Consider the following 18,521-nt stretch of genomic DNA (forward strand, 5'->3'; position numbering starts at 1 on the left):
GAAATTTTGGACGAAATATTTACAATAAAACAGCAATTCAATAAACATTTTTTAATCAAAAAATAAGAAATACGAAAAAAAATTTCTTGGAATAAATTTTTTTTTTTTTTCTGACCCGCATATAAGTCGAATTGCTGTTTTAGAGTAAATATTTCGTCCAAAATTTCTCGACTTACACGCGAGTATATACGGTAAATCATTAGAAAACTTTATTTAAAAATTTACAGGTTTGTTTTTCTTTTTTCATTACTTAATTTGTTTTATTTTTTAGTATTATTCAAAAACATTTATGAATATTTGAAGCTATAATTATTTTGTGATATATTTGAATTGGGTTTGCAAATATCTCATTAGTGACCCTAAATCTTTATTGCGCCGTTCATCATATCGCTATTTGAGTGAATCTAGCATCACTACACTAAAATTAAACGTTTTCTCATAAAGATTTTTCAATAAAAACGTGTGTAAACCTTCACTGGTTAAAATCATTGAGTTATCCTTACTAAGTTTCTTAACAACCAATTCAATAGGCTTTAACACTTTAATAATTCAATAGGCTTTAAAATATCTTCTAAATTTAAAATCGACTTCCTAGTAAAAACTATTTGTTCCAATATCCAAAATTGCTTTTTCAATGGATGGTTCCAATTTTACCATCATTTCAGTAATAGGAACTAATGAGTTCCACTGAGTTTTAATGTGAAGTTTTAGCATCAAGTTTTCATTTTCTTGTTCGAAAACATGCTCTTGTAGTATGGAGTTGCGAACGGTTAACAACTTAAAAAACATGATCACTTTACTTGAATTTTACAATACAGACTTTAGTGCGAAGATGGTACCTCGAAATACTCTGTTGCTGCTTTCGTGAGCAGTTTTCTCCATGATATTATAAAAAATGTCGCCGCGATTCGATAGCTTATAATATAATCGCTAAAATGAATCTGAATCATTATCTTCATCTGATTCGTTTGCTTCACCGCTTTTAAAAGCCCTCTTTTTCGTTTGATTAGTCACTCAAACATGTTTGGCTATTGCAGATTAATGATTTTTTTTGTAGTAAACATCGGTCACGGCCAGTTGAATACCGTGATTGTGGCACAGTTAAGTTTCTGTATGAGTTATACATCTATATTTTTGCATTACTGCAACTCCATCGTGAGTAGATGCATTTAACTTTTCACCACACTTTTTCAAAACAGAAACTTCGTTACACAGCTCTTAACTTTTTTATCCCATGAAACGAGATTTTTAGTTTTTCGACCGTGTTTTGAGTTTTAGGCATTAAAAAATAACGTTTTTTAATCAACTCACATACTGCAACGGATTTCGTTATCATGTTAATCAAATCCGTATTTTGCTAAAAAGGTTAATAATTTCATAAAAAAATAGTTTGAGTATAATTAAGACAATTTTTTTATTGGTATTTAAAAAAAAAACAGCAACAATAACAACAATTTAGTTAGTGGAAACTCATTTACTTTCTGGTAATATTTCAAAACAGTTTATCGCCCCGCTTACTCACCCTCTATTTTGAAATTTGCACAATTATTGGTCAATACTTTTAAAATAAACAGCTTTGAAAGATAAATAAAAAGTTCTGTTTTGTCATGTTTGTATTTAATGAAATCATTCTTCAAAGTTCTTCTGTCACTAGAATTGCTTGCGCAATAAGTATATTTAGTAAGCAAGTGGATTTTGATCGCCATTTAAGTGATACTTTTGCTGCTATCGCGTGTTAACTATAACTCGTGTTGGTCGTAACACGTCTTGGTCGTAAAAAGCGTCGGCTGTAGCACATGTCAGTAGTATTACGTATCTATGCGTTGCCCATTGAAAAAATATTCTGACGAATATAAGAACTATCAGAAATTATTTGAACTCTTATTTCGTTTCCATGATTTCAAACAGCTGGCATACTTTGCAATATCAAGTCTACGGAATAGCAAGTCTGCGGAGTATCAAGACTGCAAGCATTCTGTAAATCAGATTTTGACAGTTTAAGCAATTCATAATTTGCGTATCAGGAATGTTTAAGGAATCGTACTTATTCTAACAGATACATTCAAGTCAGAGAAAAATCATCATATTACCCGGAACCTTATACTACTATCTTTACTCTACATTTGCTAAAACTGGTATAGGATATCAATACAAAATCAATTTATAAAATTTCTAAAGTTTAAACAGGTTGGATTTTTAAGATTTCTATTGTAATACCATCAAATTATACTCTATTATCATAAAATATCACATTACATTATCGCATTATATTACAATATTAAACTACATTAAGTTATTTGAGAAATGTATTTACTAGAACTTTGCGCTACTATTTTTTAAGCTATACTTTGTTCTTCTAAGCTATAGTTCGTAATTTAAAAAAAAAAAAAATAATAGGTACGAACTATAGCTTAAATAATAGGTATGTATCTTAAAAAAAAGCAGAAACGCGTTTAGTTATTATACTATTAAAGATTATTTCAATATGATAAGGAACAGATATGAAAAAGTTTAATTTTCCTGCATCCACATTATCGATCTATCATAGGTGTAAGAGATTATAGTGCTTAAAAACCTCTAGATAATGGTCACGCACCAATTCATTGCTTTAGCAAAAATATGCTTTTTTATTCTCATTATGATTCTATTCTTCTCAAAACCCAACGCAATCTTAAAATTCAACCCAAGAAAACCTCTTCATAAGAAAAACTAAACAATTAACTTTTGTTAGTTTAACGAAGAGTTCATGGTAAAATTGAGGCAATTGTGAATCTAACTTATTTACTATAGGAGCCTCCCTGTCATGAAATAAATTTTCTGTCACCTTAAGGCGCAGTCAGAAGCTTCCAGAGTTGTTGGCAGCCAATTTGTACCTAATATTTTGAAACAAACACTAGAACATCTTGGTTTCGAAATGGTAGTTTTCACAGCTGTTGAAATGTGACTGGCAAACACACTACTTAGTTTAGGAACTTATGATTTAAATATCCTCGTCAATGATATAAATATCCTCTGAGATGATTTAAACATCCACCATCATAGTGTAAAACACCAAGCAAATATTTCGGAATGCCAAGCCAAGGGTTTAAATATACTTGGAATGACTAAATCAAGTGTAACAAACAGAGGCTCTTAACGTTTACTCACCCAAAAAAATGAAATTGCGCAGCAAGTTTCATAAGCTTTGTTAAACCCTCTTTGATTGTTTAAATAATATTATTATTCTGAGTTTTTTGTTTGTGATTGAACTGCGCATTTTATAACTAATTGTATTTTTTTTTTGCTTTTCGTAAGCACATGTTATAGCTTTTTGACAATGAAAACAAGCGTTTTACAAACAAGTCTCCATTTCGAAAAGAATTCTTAAAAAGGCTTTAGAATTTAAGGTGAGCAAAACTCTAAATCAGCCCATTTATTCTGATGCATACAAACGAGTTTATAGTATCCTTAATGAGGCAAAGTTTTAAAAAACTGCAGAAACTGCATTTTTCTAAAAACATTATTAAATTATACAATTTGGTTATATTTGGTTATATTTGGTTATATTTGGTTTTATTTGGTTATATTGGGTTATACTTGGTTAAATATGGTTATGGGTCAAATCCTCCGAATGACATGCTTCTGAACAAGTTTGTTTCCAAAATTTTTTTCCTTTGTAATTTTTTAGTTTTTTCGAATATTTGTAAACTAATCTTAACAAAAGTGATCATATACTTTTCAACTTTGATTTATAAACATTTTGTTCTGCTTTTTTTTTACGATTTTTTAAGATTATATAAATTACCTAGCGAACTCGCAGGTCACAAACCAAACTTCGACACGAGTAACAGTGCAGTATAATACTATGACACATTTTGTCCATTCCTTAGTCGAAAGAGAAAACATCGAACAACCTTTTCTAAACTTTATTATAAAATCTATTGAAATATTAAACCTTTAATAATCTCTGCCCATACTCCAATTCAACTATTAAAATTCTCACGCTTTTTGTTTGAGATTATAAAAGCGTTTTATAATCTCAAACAACAACTTTCTCAACAAATGACAAAGCTTAGGCTTGATGCTTGAAATAAACTGCTTATTAGTTATTTTTATGACTATTTGTGACTTTTTGTGACTTTCTGTGACTTCATGTGAATATTAAAGAAATTTTTATAAAAACATTTTTTTTTTGTTCTTGAGAAAAGAACTGAAATTATGTTTGTTGAAGTCGTTGGCGCTCTTCTGCTTCCACCGTTGATTTCCATTGTTTTCATTTACATCAAACATCTTATCGAATGTTGGAGCTATCCACAAGGACCAATACCTCTACCGATAATTGGAAACATCCATTTGTTACGTAAAGGAGAGCCGTATAAAAGGTTTATTGAACTTGGAAAAATATATGGCGATGTTTTTGGCTTCAGTATTGGCTCAACCAGATACGTTGTTGTAAACAACTTAGAAGGCATTCAAGAAGTTTTGATTAAGAAAGGCTCAATATTTGCTGGTCGTCGAAATCTTCCAAGTAAGCATGTTGAATAATCATGTTTTAATCTGTGTTTTTATTTGATTTAAATCAACTTTTTTTTTATCTTTTTATAAAATTTGTAAACATAACTTTTTCAGATAACAGAGCTGTTAACGGTATCATCAACAATAATCCTAGTCCTCATTTCAACACCTTAAGGAAACTCGCATCTTCTTCTTTAAAGACATACGCAGATGGGTTGACAGGAATGGAAAAACTGGCAGCGGATGAGAGCGGTCACTTACATAAGAAGTTGTTTAAAACAAATGGACAACCAGTAGCTTTACGTAAAATGTTAGGTGAGCATCAACCATTCTTTTGGCATTTGTTGTTAAACCATTAATCGTTAATCTAATAGTAATTGCTTATGCTCGCTTTCGGATATTTTTGATAAACATGACCAGCTGTCGATTGCCAGCAATTGGTATGCAAGATATGCAATGATTATACGGTCATGCTTGATGCCGAGCAATCTTGAATTTTCGTTTACAATTGTTTTTACAACTGATACTGATAGAGAACAATCAGTTGTATATCCTCACTTTGCTATTTATAAAAAAAAAATTGCTAAGTGCGGCAAGACTATTTCGGCCGAAATAACAATTTATCAAAAAAAAATAAAAGTTATGAATAATTGTTGATTCTTTATAAGCGCACTGATCCATGATTAATGCTTGTTATCGATATTCGTCGATTATCGGATAAGAAAAATAATTGCCAGCAAAAGCTTTTTGACTCGCCTTTGATCTTTTCCTACGCGCCATGTGATTGATTTTGTTGACATATTCACAATTGTAAGTAGGATGCTTAAACTTTCGAATGAAAAAACTTCTGAAGCCCAGAAGCGAGCTAAAATTGTTAACATGACCGGTTAACAACACTCTTCACGTTTGTAGGCGGTGTATCGGTATTTTAAAACTCATCCAGCTCACTAAATGAGCACAGCCAAGATAAAACATAAAGATATTAGCCGTTAGATTTCTATTCAAGAAAAATCTTGACTTTATTTTTGCTTTTAAAATGCTTTCATCATCTTCAAAGCTAATTTTACTAAAAAGTCGTTTTAAAGATTTCACTAAAATGAAGTTTTAAAGATTTCACTAAAATGACGTCTTAAAGATTTCACTAAAATGACGTCTTAAAGATTTCGCTAAAATGACGTCTTAAAGATTTCACTAAAGACTGGCAAATGCATTGTTGACACTGTTCCTAATTATCTGAGTTGAAGTAATCTGGCAGACCCGAGAAAACCCTTTGGTGGGTTAAAAATAGGATATACCCCTATGACTTCAAAAATGTAAATCCCAAAATTAGGCACTGGAAGATGCCGAAGAAAATTGAGTTCAAAACTTGGTAAGCTTTTGCCATTTTTAATTATTGATGAGAGCCGTTTTTTACCTTTTTACTAGATGAACTTTTCTCATAATAAATGAGGAGCTATAAAAATGAAGATATGCACCTTTGGAAAACTTTATTATTCTTTAACTAAAATTCTGAATTTTTCATAATAAATTATACGTTACATCATTAATGTTTGTTATACTCACTCATATCAGCTACAATGATAAACTAATAAATTTTTAAACCAGATAAATAATGAAGCACAATAACTCTAGATTTTGAAAATCAAGTTGAACATAATATTCTTATCACAATAATTACTTTTATCTCTCTCAAATCTCTGCCACTGACCTGCAAAAAAGTGGTGAAGAGTTTCAGTGCATTGTTCACTGTAGACTCCAAGCTGACCTCAATGAAAAGGTGGAAGTAAAATATGAATAGAAGACTTCACTGTAGACCTGCAAGCTGACCTCAATGAAAAGGTGGAGGTAAAATATGAATAGAAGTCAATAATTCAGTAATTTCAGGCCATTTTACTTTTAAGGCCTTGAGGACGTGGCTAACTACACCCATCATTAGGTGGAGCTCCATAAAAGAGCGACAGTATCAATGATTGGGAGACTGTCAAAATCTTTGAACAAAATTGGGGCTTGCACAGCATTAGATAAATTTCTGGCTCTTTTAACATCTCATCCAGACTTCAAAAAATCTTCATTGGCCCTTTTTAGTGTGCTTATTGTCCGAGAAGAGCCTGATTTTTCCAGCTCTTTGGCACTGATATTACACCAGCAGCATAGACGCATATTAAAATGAGACTGAAGGTCGCAAAGCATACAGGCCATTTTCACGTCACATGAAGCAACAAACTGAATTCCCTGTGCTTGAATAAGATTAGGAATGGTTTTGACATTATCATAAGTTTTGGCACATCTTCTCCTACGGCTACTAGCATTTGACACTTCTTATCAGAGTCTTTGGAAGACTTTTGATGCAACTAGAGGCCTGATGAATCAGCTTGATTATTTTCAGGTTTCTTTTTCATGATTCTAAAACTGACTTCAAAAACCCACGCGAACCATCTAATCCAATCTTTGTGATGAGGTCCACTGAAGAGTTCGATCTTTTTTCCAAAAGAAACTCACGGATGCGTTTTTATTTTTTATAACTAACGACGGTACGAAAAGATCTTTGCTCTTTATTGATGTCGCACAGAACAGTTGTTGCAGGAAATTTATCTGAGAGTTTTTTCCCGAGATTTTGAAACTTAGTTGGAAAATTAGCTTCAACAAGTCTTTCACTTGCAACAGAACTCAGAGTGGATGATTTATCATTTTGTTATTTGACAACCTAGTATTTAGTTGAACTTGTGCCAGGTCTTGTGCTGTTAGGTAAGTAGATATTGTTGGTATTTGCAAAGCTTGGGATAATCCTGGGAACGATTTGATAAAAAATTACAAAATTGAATTGTAGTCAGTTGAAATGAAACAGCTGACATATATCATTTTGTATATATTACTAAAGAAAACTGGAAAAAGACTTTCTCCTTGTGGTTGTTTCAGTTGAAGGGTACCCCGGGGAGATGATGGAGGTAAAAAAAGAGCCTTTTTTGCAATCAAGTTTGTTGCAAGCTGATTCTTTAAAGCATTTTCAGCTAGATATTCACGAAGAGTAGTTGTTGTGCAGTTGCGAAGTTTTCCTTTGCTAATTATCGAAAAATAAGAAGAGCATCTTTCCTTGGCTACAGATGACGGTTTTAGGCTCTCAAATAATGAGATCTAAGCTAATAGATCATTGAGTTTACCATTAACCCGTGCTGCTTCACTTATAACTTATTTACAATGAACAAAATACCGAGTTTGTTTAGAAATATTGGTTGTTGAAAAATCATAAAATTCCGTAATATTGCATTGAATTCCATCGATGTTGTTTCTCAGTGATATCCGACAAATCTCATAATATCCAGAGGGAAAACAGGGGTTTTCAAAATCGACCCCTTTTTTGATTACTTCTATAATTTTATGCCTCAAAAAGTCACTCAAAACTCTAGATGCATTTTTAAAACAGAGAATACAAATTACTTTTCTACTTTTCTCATGATTTCGTGAAGAAGACATTTTGAAAAATGAGGAAAAATGCACTTTGTTTGGTGTTTTTTTTTTATAATTCGTCAGGATTAACTTGATTTTACCAGTACTTTAGTGTTAAGTTAGGGCTGGGGTGATTTTTTAATAACTTTTATCTTTATTAAAATGTGTAGAGTTTATTGCTATAAAATGGCTTCTTTGCGTAAATCTAAGTGAATTCATATTGCTACTGTTGTTTATTGTCAAACTTGAATGAATAGTTATAAGATTTTCAGCGAAATATTGTAAAAAGGTGGCTAACTGATGGAATAGCTGAAGGAAATATACCAAATTTAGAACTAGACTTTCTCTCACATCTCCCAATTTCAGATATCAGGGGTTACATTTTTGAAGTCAGGGGAGTATGCTCTATCACCCCACCAAAGGGTTTTCTCGGGTAGCCAGGTTAGGGTAACTCCAAAAATTTGGAACAATGTTGAACAAAGAAAATTCATATGACGTCTTCTTCTTTTATTATCTATATCAATAATCGTTATGTTATTGATATAGATTATATTTTATTTATTTTTATATATATTATCTCTTCTAATAGTCGTTTTTATGGTTGTAACTATATAAATTTTGTGAAATTCTTTTTTTATAATATGATAATTTCCTTCTCATGCTACTTTTATTGACATTGATTAATAAATTCGCGATATCAAAAAAGTGAAGTATGTTTACATGTGACATCATACATTTTCTATTTTCAGAAAAAAATGAGTAAAATATTTATTTTCTAAACAACTTAATCAAAATATATCATTAAAAAATAAAAGTTTGTTTTTAAAAAATTATTTTTTTGACTTTTAAAAAAAGTAAAGAATTTCTCTTTTTTTTTAAGAACTATCTACCCTCAACATCATTTGCACCATCCTCATTTTTCATCGGTATGAAGAAGATGATCAAGAGTTTCAGGATATCATTAGATATTCAAACTTAATTGTCCGTACGTTTTATATAACCAGTCTGATTTCTTCAATTCCATGGCTGCGCTATCTTCCCACGGCTGCCTCAAAAAACATTGCCGAATATCAACGACTTCGTGACCCATTTCTGCGGCGAAAGCTTCAGGAACATAGAAATACTTATGACGAAAACAACTTACGTGACATGACTGATGCTTTAATAAAAGCCTCCTCAGATGCAGAAATGGGAAAAGGTCGCGTTGAGAAAATTACCGACGATAACATTGAGTTTTTTATAAACGATTTTATAATTGCTGGATCAGAAACATCGTCAAACACAGTTCTTTGGTTTATTGTATATCTATTACATTGGCCTGAGTACCAAGATAAGCTTTACAATGAAATTGCTAATATTACGGGAGGTCAGCGTTATCCGTGTTTAAATGATCGTCCAATGCTTCACCTTGTGCAAGCCGCAATTCATGAAACACTGAGACTCTCGTCCGTATCACCATTAGGAGTGTCACACAAGGCAATGGAAAACAGTAGCATTTGTGGTAAATCCGTTCCGAAAGGAGCTTTAATAATAACAAACTTATGGAGTATTCATCACGATGAGAATCATTGGACAAACGCCATGAGTTTTTATCCCGAACGTTGGCTGGACGAATCCGGGGAGTTCAATTATAAACTAGGGAAAGCATTTTTGCCATTTTCAAGCGGACCTCGCAATTGTTTAGGGGAGACGTTGGCAAAGATAGAGTTGTTTATCTTAATCTCACGACTAGTGAAAGACTTTCGGTTTGAAAAACCGATTGACGAAGAGTTACCACGCTTAGATGGTCGTCTTGGACTGACTTGCACACCTTATGACTTCAACGTCTTGGTCGTTCCGAGGAATGAAGTCTAAAAATGTTAAATGTTAGTTGCAAACAAATTTTGACTGTAAGACTTTCTTTCTTTTTCTTTAAATCTTCACAACTTTTAGAATCTTTAAAAAAGTTCCATAATTGAGCTTTCATAACTTTCATGAAGAAATTCAGAAAGGATAAATGTCCTTATGGAGTAATGTTAGAACCGAAAAAAACAAAATTTAATTACATTAAAGTTTCTATTTACAACAGCCTTGCATTTTCCCATACTTTTCTTTAACTCATCTCAAGGCTACTGTTTTATCTAAGTAATTAAAATCTTTTTTTATCTAAATAATCATATGATCCACACTATTAAGATGATTTAATTTAAAAACATTTTACTTTGTATTTTCGCTCCTATTTGAAAACAACCTCATAATTTTTTACCATTATGTTTTATGGAAGCTTTGTGCTTTTATAATAAAGACATATTTACTGTAATATATTACAAAATATCTTGCTATAAATTTTACTATTATTATTAAAGCCGTAAAAAGTCTGCCTCTTCCTTTAAAATTTTAAAACTTATTGAAGCAATCTAAATTCTTCTGCAAATGAACTGTGATGGCAAACCACTTCATGAAAAATGAACTTCTGCAAATGAACTGTCTCAATCTTTATAACAAATTCCAACATATAAACAACTATTTTTGAGCATTTTGTTATAATAAATAATAATGATATAACGTAAAAATCCTATGAACAATTTTTTTCGCAACAAATAATTCACCAGATTTAAGATGTAGGTTCGAATTCTTCCGTATTGATTTAGACTAGGAATTGCAATCCCTGAGGTCCTTTTCAATCCCGGGATTTCGGGATTGAAAAACATCAATCCCGGGATCCCGGGATTGAAAAGTAGATACAACATCTATATAGCATTAAGTAGAACTAGCAAAAAGCAACCCGTAATACGGGTTATGGTCGGTCTGTTAATTTATGGTGGCTGTTTTCCACAATTTAAAGTTGCGAAACCATTACTAATACTCTTTTAGAAAAACGCCTTCAAATTTAAAAAATTAAACCATTTTTAAAATTAAAATAAAAAGTATGCGGAGGTAAAATAATTTACCAATTATTTAACATTATTTGAGAAATTTTAAACTGACATGTCATATCAGTGTAAGGCAGAACCATTTTCCTCGACTTTACTAAGTTTAAAACAATACGTTTTTAGTTACTGACAGAAAATAATAACACTTCATCAGGCTTTAAATTGACGAAAAGAGCTAAATTTTTGTTATATTTTTTATAACATGAACTTTAATTAATAAGAGTAATAAAAAGCGAACGTTAATTATACATGACTTATTAATTTTTTGGTATCCCCTTGATACATGTTTCTTTAAAAAAGGAAATTGTCTTTAAAACGTTAAATGCACACAACTAAATAAATTTATTCAAAATAACTGAACATTTGACCATTACTATTTATGGCACTAATCTGACCATTTTTATATATGGCCTCTTTGTTTCAACAGTTTTTAATAAACGGTAATTTGCTACCATTTACTAAAAATTCCTTTTGTTACTCGAAATTTAATTCTCTTAAATATTTTGACACTAATAAAGGACCTCCCTTCCCCGTTTTTGCCTTAATGGTGGTCAGGAGAATAGAGCTATTTTTATTAAGAGTAATCAAGTTTTTGATGAAGACCTTTTACCAGAATAATAAAATGTGAAACAATGATTTAAGAATTTAACATATATAAGAATTTTTTTTTCCTCAAAGTTATGCTAATTAATTAGTTAAATACCTCATAAGATTTAAGTAACTCGATATTTGACAAATGCGCAAAACTACAATATTCACCTCCCGTTTAAAAAGATCCCCTAAGTTACGTACAACAAATATTATTAGGCATAAAATAGAGAAAATTAAAAAAAAATTGAACTAATTGCATCTATTTATATCATTTTAACTGACAAAAATTTACAATAAAAGGTAATCAGGTTTTCTTTTTATAAATCGTATAAATGCGTCAATCGTAAATCTTAAAGAAAAAAAAAAAACCACATAAAAACTGAAAATCGATTTACCTATTTATAGTAACCTATTTTGACATGGCAGTTAACACGTTCGCTGCCGAGCTATTTTTAACTACGCGTTATTTCTTTGCCGAGCCATAATGTCTGCAATGATTAATATTTGCCGAGGCTGTTTTGCGTGGTTTCATTCTCACTGCCAAGGCTAGATATCAACATTTCAATAAAAAAAAAAATTTTTAATCTGAAATAATTTTATACTATTTTTTATTCTGAATATAACTGACAAAAAAAAAAAGCACTACGAGTATACTCGTAGTTTGGCAATGGCGAAGGAATTTTTTTCTCCAGTGCCGAAGTACTCGTAACACCGAAATGAGTATAACTCATTGCGGTGACTACATCTTTTCAAGATGTAATTGAGAGCTTGAAAGTTGTAATTAAGAAACGTAAGATGTAATTGAGAAATACAACAGGTAATTTAGAAGTCGCAAAATGTAATTAAAAAACACAACATGTAGTTAAGAAGTTTTAAAATGTAACTGAGAAACCCAACATGTAAATAAGAAATCGCAATATGTAATTTGAAACATATATTATAAGCTTTTCTAAATTGCAACTTTCATCTTTTCAATTACATCTTTTGTTTCTTAATTACAACTTTCATCTTCTAAATTACATCTTTCGTTTCTTAATTACATCTTCCATGTTCTAAATTACATATTGTGACTTTTAAATTATATTTTGTATTTCTCAATTACATCTTATGTTTCTTAATTACAACTTTCAAGTTCTCACTTACATCTTGAAAAGGTGTAGTAATGTAGCTTATTTTATGCATTATTATTATAAATAGTGTTTCAATTTTTTTGCACATGCACATTGGCAGTTATCATGAGTAAACAAGGTAATTTATATTTTGTTTTCTTAATTCTAAATTGTTGTGTTTTTTAGACTAGAAGCTAAAATATATTTGACAACTACATTATACTGTATGTTATTGAAAATGTGAAAAAAAATTTGAAGTACACAATAAGATGTTTTTTAATACATTAAAAAATATTTTAGTGTGCACTTCAAATTTTTTACACAGTATACTAATTAATGTGTTTTATAGATGAGTAATTTCTTTTTTATAAATTGATAATTTATAAATTTATCTATCTCCTATTAGCTCAACACAGATATTCCACTATTGGATCAGCACATATGATTATGGAAGACTGTGAGGATAGTGAAGATGATGATATTGAAGATTCGGATTCATTTTTTGCTTATACTACTACCTCTTCGCGTTTGACTGCATCAGAATCAGATTCTGAAGATAATAACACTTAAGAAAGTGATGACATCAGTTAACAGACGTTCATCTAGCATCCACTGCAGAAGATTTTATTAATGCCGCCGAAAAGAGCTAAAACAACGGGTGGTCCATCTAGAAATTAAAACCAATCGAAAGATGAGCCGAGTATTGTAAAACAAATTCAATTTACTGCCGATCCTGGTTGAAGATAAATCAATAAACATACATTTGTGGTACTTTAAGAACTGACCGAAAGTCAAATCCAAAAGAGTGTACAAAAGCAAAACTGAAACAGGGAGACGTTATAAGCAGAAGCAGAGTGGGTGTAGTGGTTGCTAAATAGAACAACAAAAGAGACGTGCTAATGATTAGCAACTTGCATTCGTTGCAAATGATTGAAGTGACAAACAGGAGAGGAGAGAAGAAAATGAAACCCAACATTATTAAAGATTACAATCAATCTATGTCAGGAGTAGATAGGGCGGAATAAATGGTATCATACTATGATTGCCTAAGAAAGACAATTAGATGTTATAAAAAAGTAGCACTTCATCTCTTTGGTTTTGTTTAATACTTACTGTCTAAACAGCAAATATGGAGTAGATAACACAATTTTCTTGCTTAAGTTTAGAGATCTATTGAGTGAACATTTGAATGAAATTGTGCCTAGAATCACCAGTAATAGTACTTGTCTTCAATACCACTACTTGTCTTTAATACCACCGAATGAAAAGAAAAATTCCCAACCAAACCATGTCGAGTCTGCTCTAAAATAAAACGTAAAGAAACACGATATGAATGTGCTGTTTGTGAAAATAGACCTCCGTTATGTATTGGCGAATGTTTCAGAATGTATCATTCAACAGAATAGGTTTACACTTGAATTTTCATGAAATAAAATTAAATCAATATCAATGTTTTATTTTTATCTGTTTTAAGCTATTTCTGTCTTTATCCGCATTTTTTGTTAGGTTCCCTGGATTTTTAAAATAAAAACTTAAATGTAATATTTTCTGAAATCAAATATGAAGCTAAGAAAAAAAAAAAAAAAAGAACAGACAAAGCCAGTCATGCACAAATGATATTTGAAATAAGTTAGTATAACTACGAGTATTCTCGTAGTTGGCAAGCTCATGACGCCAGCTTACTACGAGTATTCTCGTAGTTGGCAAATAAATGACGCCAACTTACTACGAGTATACTCGTAGTTGGCAAATAAATGACGCCATCTTACTACGAGTATACTCGTAGTTGGCAGCGAACGTGTTAACAATACTTTAAAAAAAAATCAAATTAAGATATAAATTGCATTTTTAGCATAATGTTGTCTCGGCTTTTAGTAAATAAATAAGAGCAGCAAGTTCCAATAATGAAACTACCTGCTATTCATTTTTAACAATAGACACCAACGTGAAGGTAAGCCAAGCAGTCTATCAACACAAAACATCACAACAATAACACATAACAATAGAATATTTACACCCTTGATCCTAAAATCCAGCGAAAATAACAAACCAACTTAAAATATGAAAGGCAAAAGTAGAAAACCAATTTAAAGTTAACTATATATTTATCTTTTTACTAAACATATAACTACATAAAAGTATATTTGTTTTTATATTCAATATTAGTTATTCAATTACTTCAAATTTAGGACATTAAAACACCCTAGATTTAAAGATCAAGGTTGCATAATCTCCCATACACATTATCAATCTTGCTCAATATAATGCCAACTCACACCACTTTGAAAACATGGAAACAACATAATTTAAACATATATACAGCTATAAACAAATATGGTTTCATATAACACATATAAACATATTAAATGACAGGTATATTTATCAAAAACTATGGAAAAAATATTAAAGTAATAAAAAAAATATAACATTATTTGTGTAATACTTTTCACCTACCATACCTTGAATGAGATGTTTATCAATTTTGAAAAACAAACTATTAAATGCCCTAGAGTTCTTGAACATGCAACATATAGTTGACCATGAGAGAAACACAGTTTTTTGAGATATACCCTAACTCTATCAAATGTTTGACCTTGACTTTTATTAATTGTCATTGAATAAGCCAATCTGACAGGAAACTGACGACGTTTCAGAACAAAAGGTAAATTAGAATCTGATGGAGCCAACTAAATTCGAGGAACAAAAACCCATTAACCACCAGAAACACCTGTCAAAACCTCTGCATCAATATAATTATTTTAAAGAGCACAAACTTTCATTCGAGTACCATTACATAACCCAGCTTTGAGATCTAAATTTCTAAGTAGCGTAATTACACAACCAATTTTCAATTTTTAACAATGAGGTAGCATACCTGAAGGAGTTAAGCTGTTCAAAAACTCAACATTATTTCTTTATTTCTTTCATTAAGGTCATCAGTATCAATTTGATCAGCACTTAAATAAATTTTGACCTCACCCGGCAGACATTCAAGCACTTCTTCATTGATAATGAATCAACATTAGTTGGTGTTAAAATCACGAGTTTAGAATAATCATTTTGATCAGCATCTCCAAAAATCTTTTCAACAACTGATTCATTTTCTCTAATAATGCACTGATTTGGTATTTTAATACATCCTTTAAAAGGATCCTCCTCTTTGACAGGTATTGTTCCATTCCCAAGTTTTAGTAGCCATTGGGAAAATTCACCTTCCCCACCTTGTACTCTCATATTATCAGTTAATGCAAACTTCTGCACCCATTGCCAATGCAAAGAACATTTTACACACAATTCTACTATTTCAGCTGGTTGTGTTTGTACACAATTCTACTATTTCAGTTGTTGAACATTTTCATCAAAATTTTCTAGATTTAAGTCAATAAACTCATCAATAACAGGCAGATTGTAATCAGTCTGCATTTTACCACTTTGATTAATAATCTTTTCAATTTGATGAAGAGTAGCTTGTTCAGCTATTAGAAGTGGGATTGAGCGGTGAATGAAATCTTCCATCATAAAAGCTTTGCATGTATTCCAGAGATGTAAAGGATTGTCAGATTCACAAAAGGTCAAAATAATTGAAAACAACTGTCTAATTTGCTTTGGCGTACGTGTTAAAACCGCCTCAGAAAGAGTATTCTGCCATTCAGTGTCATCTTACAACAATTCTTTTAAAACACATGCTTCACGAAACATTTCAAGGACAATACCATTAACAGTACGCACATCCTCCCAAGATGTTGCTCCTTTTGCTTGCAAAAGTAAGAGTTTAAGAAAAAACAATTCTCCAGTTGGATTAACTTTATCCATTCTTACTATCACTTTATTACCACCCCTTTGTCTAACCTTCCATTTACAATGTTTATCATCAAATATAAAGTGATAAGGAATGTCTACATAAGAATAGCAATGTGCTCTTTCATTTTCAGTATTTAACTTAAACCATGCTGTTAGGTGCGTATCACGTTGAGCTGCATAATCTAAAGCCATTTGTTCTGCTCCTTCTCTAAAATACAATAATTGATTTTCAGGTAGATGTTTACCAAGTCACAGTACTTTGAAAACACAGAAACAACATAATATAAACATATGTACCAACTATAAACACAATAAATGTGTTTAAATATGTATATAAAGTTAAATATATACCTTATATACATATTTAAACACATTTTTAAAACAATTATATAACACATATAATACATACACAAACAATAAAAACACTTTACATTATTATAAAAACACATTGATAAAACAACTATAAAGCACTTATTACCAAATACACATACATATCAAATAAGCATATATGCAAACAATAAACGTGTGCAAACAAAAGTTTTAAAAATGATGCGAGAAAATTTAAAAAGATACAAAATATATATTTACAAACAATACTCTTTACCTTCTTTTTTTTCTTCATAAGAACTGTAATCCTCATAACAAAATTTAACCTTTTCATACAATAACATGTGACATGCCATGTAAGTGTTGGCACAAAAGTTTAATTTACTTTTTCTAAATTTTCTAAAAAAGAACAAAAATAGTTAATAGCATCACAGAAATTTCAATGTAGTAATAACCATTTTATGGAAATAGCATTAGTATAACTTTAAATAACATACATACCCCTATTTTCCTTCTAAAAAATAAGATAATAAAAACAAAACTGCAAAATGAAAAGCTAAAACAAAAAAAATATAAACGATTTAAAAAATTAAAATCCTTTCTACTCTATCTAATAAAAATTTAAATCCTTTCTAATTTATCTAATAAAAATTTAAATCCTTTCTACTTTATCTAAATAAAATTTAAATCCTTTCTATTTTATCTAATAAAAACGTATGTATAACTATTTTATATACTTACTTCAATTATAAGATGATCTTAACGATTATTATTTATCTTCATATGATTCTTTATGTAATATATCTAAACTAATAATTAAATTCCAAAAGGAAGAAAGTTTTAACTCGCTTCATGGATCTTTCTCCAATGGCCGCGTGCATTTTAAAAACGCGATCAATCAAAGCCTAGTAACTAATGACGAAACGACGTTAAACATTAAACATTAAACATTAAGCATTTCTGTACTAATTATATCGATGGCTCCGCGCAAAATCGGACTATCTGCAATCTCCGCCAAAAACAAAATTGGCATATCTGCAATCTCCGCGTAAAACAAAATTGGACTATCTGCATTTTCCGCCAGCTTTATTTTTGAACTATCTGCATTCTCCGGGCGTTCAAAGTTTTTATTGCATGAAATTATGCGCCTTGTCAAAATGTGATTTCACTACAAATGGCAGATCTCATGAAATAAGTTGTTAATAAGAAGACAGTAATTGCTTTATTTTCCATCTATTCCTGAGATATAAATCTGTTTAAGTTTTAACACAAAGTTTCACTTGCCACATTTGATTTCGTTTAGAAGTAATTATTTTAAATAGTTATATGACATATGGTATGTTAATGCAAATGAAAAATTTACAATATTTTTAGAACATCATTTTAGCAGCTAAAATAAGAACAGTCTGCATCTACTTTAATCTCAAGTCTGAACTTAGTAAGCGTATACACATCATGAATTGATCAAAGTGTAGCTGATCGCAAAACCAATTTTATGTATTCAAATTTAATTTGAAATTAAAATGCTGCTGGATTAAGAAAACGTTTTACAGTTTTACGAGGCTTATTCGAAACATTATTTGGTGTTTTTCAAGTTTGTCTATTTTCAACAGAAAAAAAAAAAGTAGTGTTACTGTGTTATCTATATTATATAGGTATACTATATAGCATATAGCAGTCAGTCATGTTTTGGTTAAATGTGAAAATAACAAGTTGGTTTGTTTAGCTTACAAAATTAATTAATTCAAGTGTATTATTGCTATCGTCAAATAAAATATGTTAGATCTTAAAAATATGTTAGGACTACAAAATTATAGATGTTTTTAGATAAGTTGTGTTTGTA

The 18,521-nt window shown here is 30.5% G+C and overlaps 2 protein-coding genes across 3 annotated transcripts; one reads left to right on the forward strand and one right to left on the reverse strand.

The window, feature by feature from the left end:
• Positions 1-3,248: 3,248 nt before the first annotated feature.
• LOC145192746 (steroid 17-alpha-hydroxylase/17,20 lyase-like) lies at positions 3,249-9,833 on the forward strand. 2 transcript variants are annotated; one of them, XM_090072774.1, is made up of 4 exons: positions 3,249-3,386; positions 4,188-4,507; positions 4,609-4,809; positions 8,819-9,833. In XM_090072774.1, the coding sequence occupies exons 2-4, from the start codon at positions 4,198-4,200 to the stop codon at positions 9,790-9,792; spliced, it is 1,485 nt and encodes a 494-aa protein (XP_089928900.1). In that variant the 5' UTR covers positions 3,249-3,386; positions 4,188-4,197; the 3' UTR covers positions 9,793-9,833. The 2 variants fall into 2 exon arrangements, with proteins under 2 accessions (XP_089928900.1, XP_089928899.1); XM_090072773.1 differs by lacking the exon at positions 3,249-3,386 and having other exon boundaries at positions 3,737-4,507.
• A 1,852-nt stretch (positions 9,834-11,685) lies between these two features.
• On the reverse strand, positions 11,686-17,585 carry LOC149878461 (uncharacterized). Its single transcript, XM_090072778.1, has 3 exons — positions 17,420-17,585; positions 16,956-17,077; positions 11,686-16,559 (listed from the first exon to the last, which is right to left on the reverse strand). The coding sequence occupies exon 3, from the start codon at positions 16,541-16,543 to the stop codon at positions 16,211-16,213; it is 333 nt and encodes a 110-aa protein (XP_089928904.1). The 5' UTR covers positions 16,544-16,559; positions 16,956-17,077; positions 17,420-17,585; the 3' UTR covers positions 11,686-16,210.
• Positions 17,586-18,521: the final 936 nt, after the last annotated feature.

This window comes from Hydra viridissima, unplaced genomic scaffold, assembly GCF_058129835.1.
Source record: "Hydra viridissima isolate aposymbiotic clone 2 unplaced genomic scaffold, HvirCarnegie_v1 scaffold_15, whole genome shotgun sequence".
Lineage (NCBI taxonomy): Eukaryota > Metazoa > Cnidaria > Hydrozoa > Anthoathecata > Hydridae > Hydra > Hydra viridissima.

Bases quoted from the DNA above. Each gene is read 5' to 3' on its own strand.
- LOC145192746 (XM_090072774.1), top strand. From the start codon at position 4,198: ATGTTTGTTGAAGTCGTTGGCGCTCTTCTGCTTCCACCGTTGATTTCC. The intron at 4,508-4,608 runs GTAAGCATGTTG...TAACTTTTTCAG, and splicing joins TGGTCGTCGAAATCTTCCAA to ATAACAGAGCTGTTAACGGT. The intron at 4,810-8,818 runs GTGAGCATCAAC...TTTTTTTTTAAG, and splicing joins AGCTTTACGTAAAATGTTAG to AACTATCTACCCTCAACATC.
- LOC149878461 (XM_090072778.1), bottom strand. From the start codon at position 16,543: ATGGCTTTAGATTATGCAGCTCAACGTGATACGCACCTAACAGCATGG.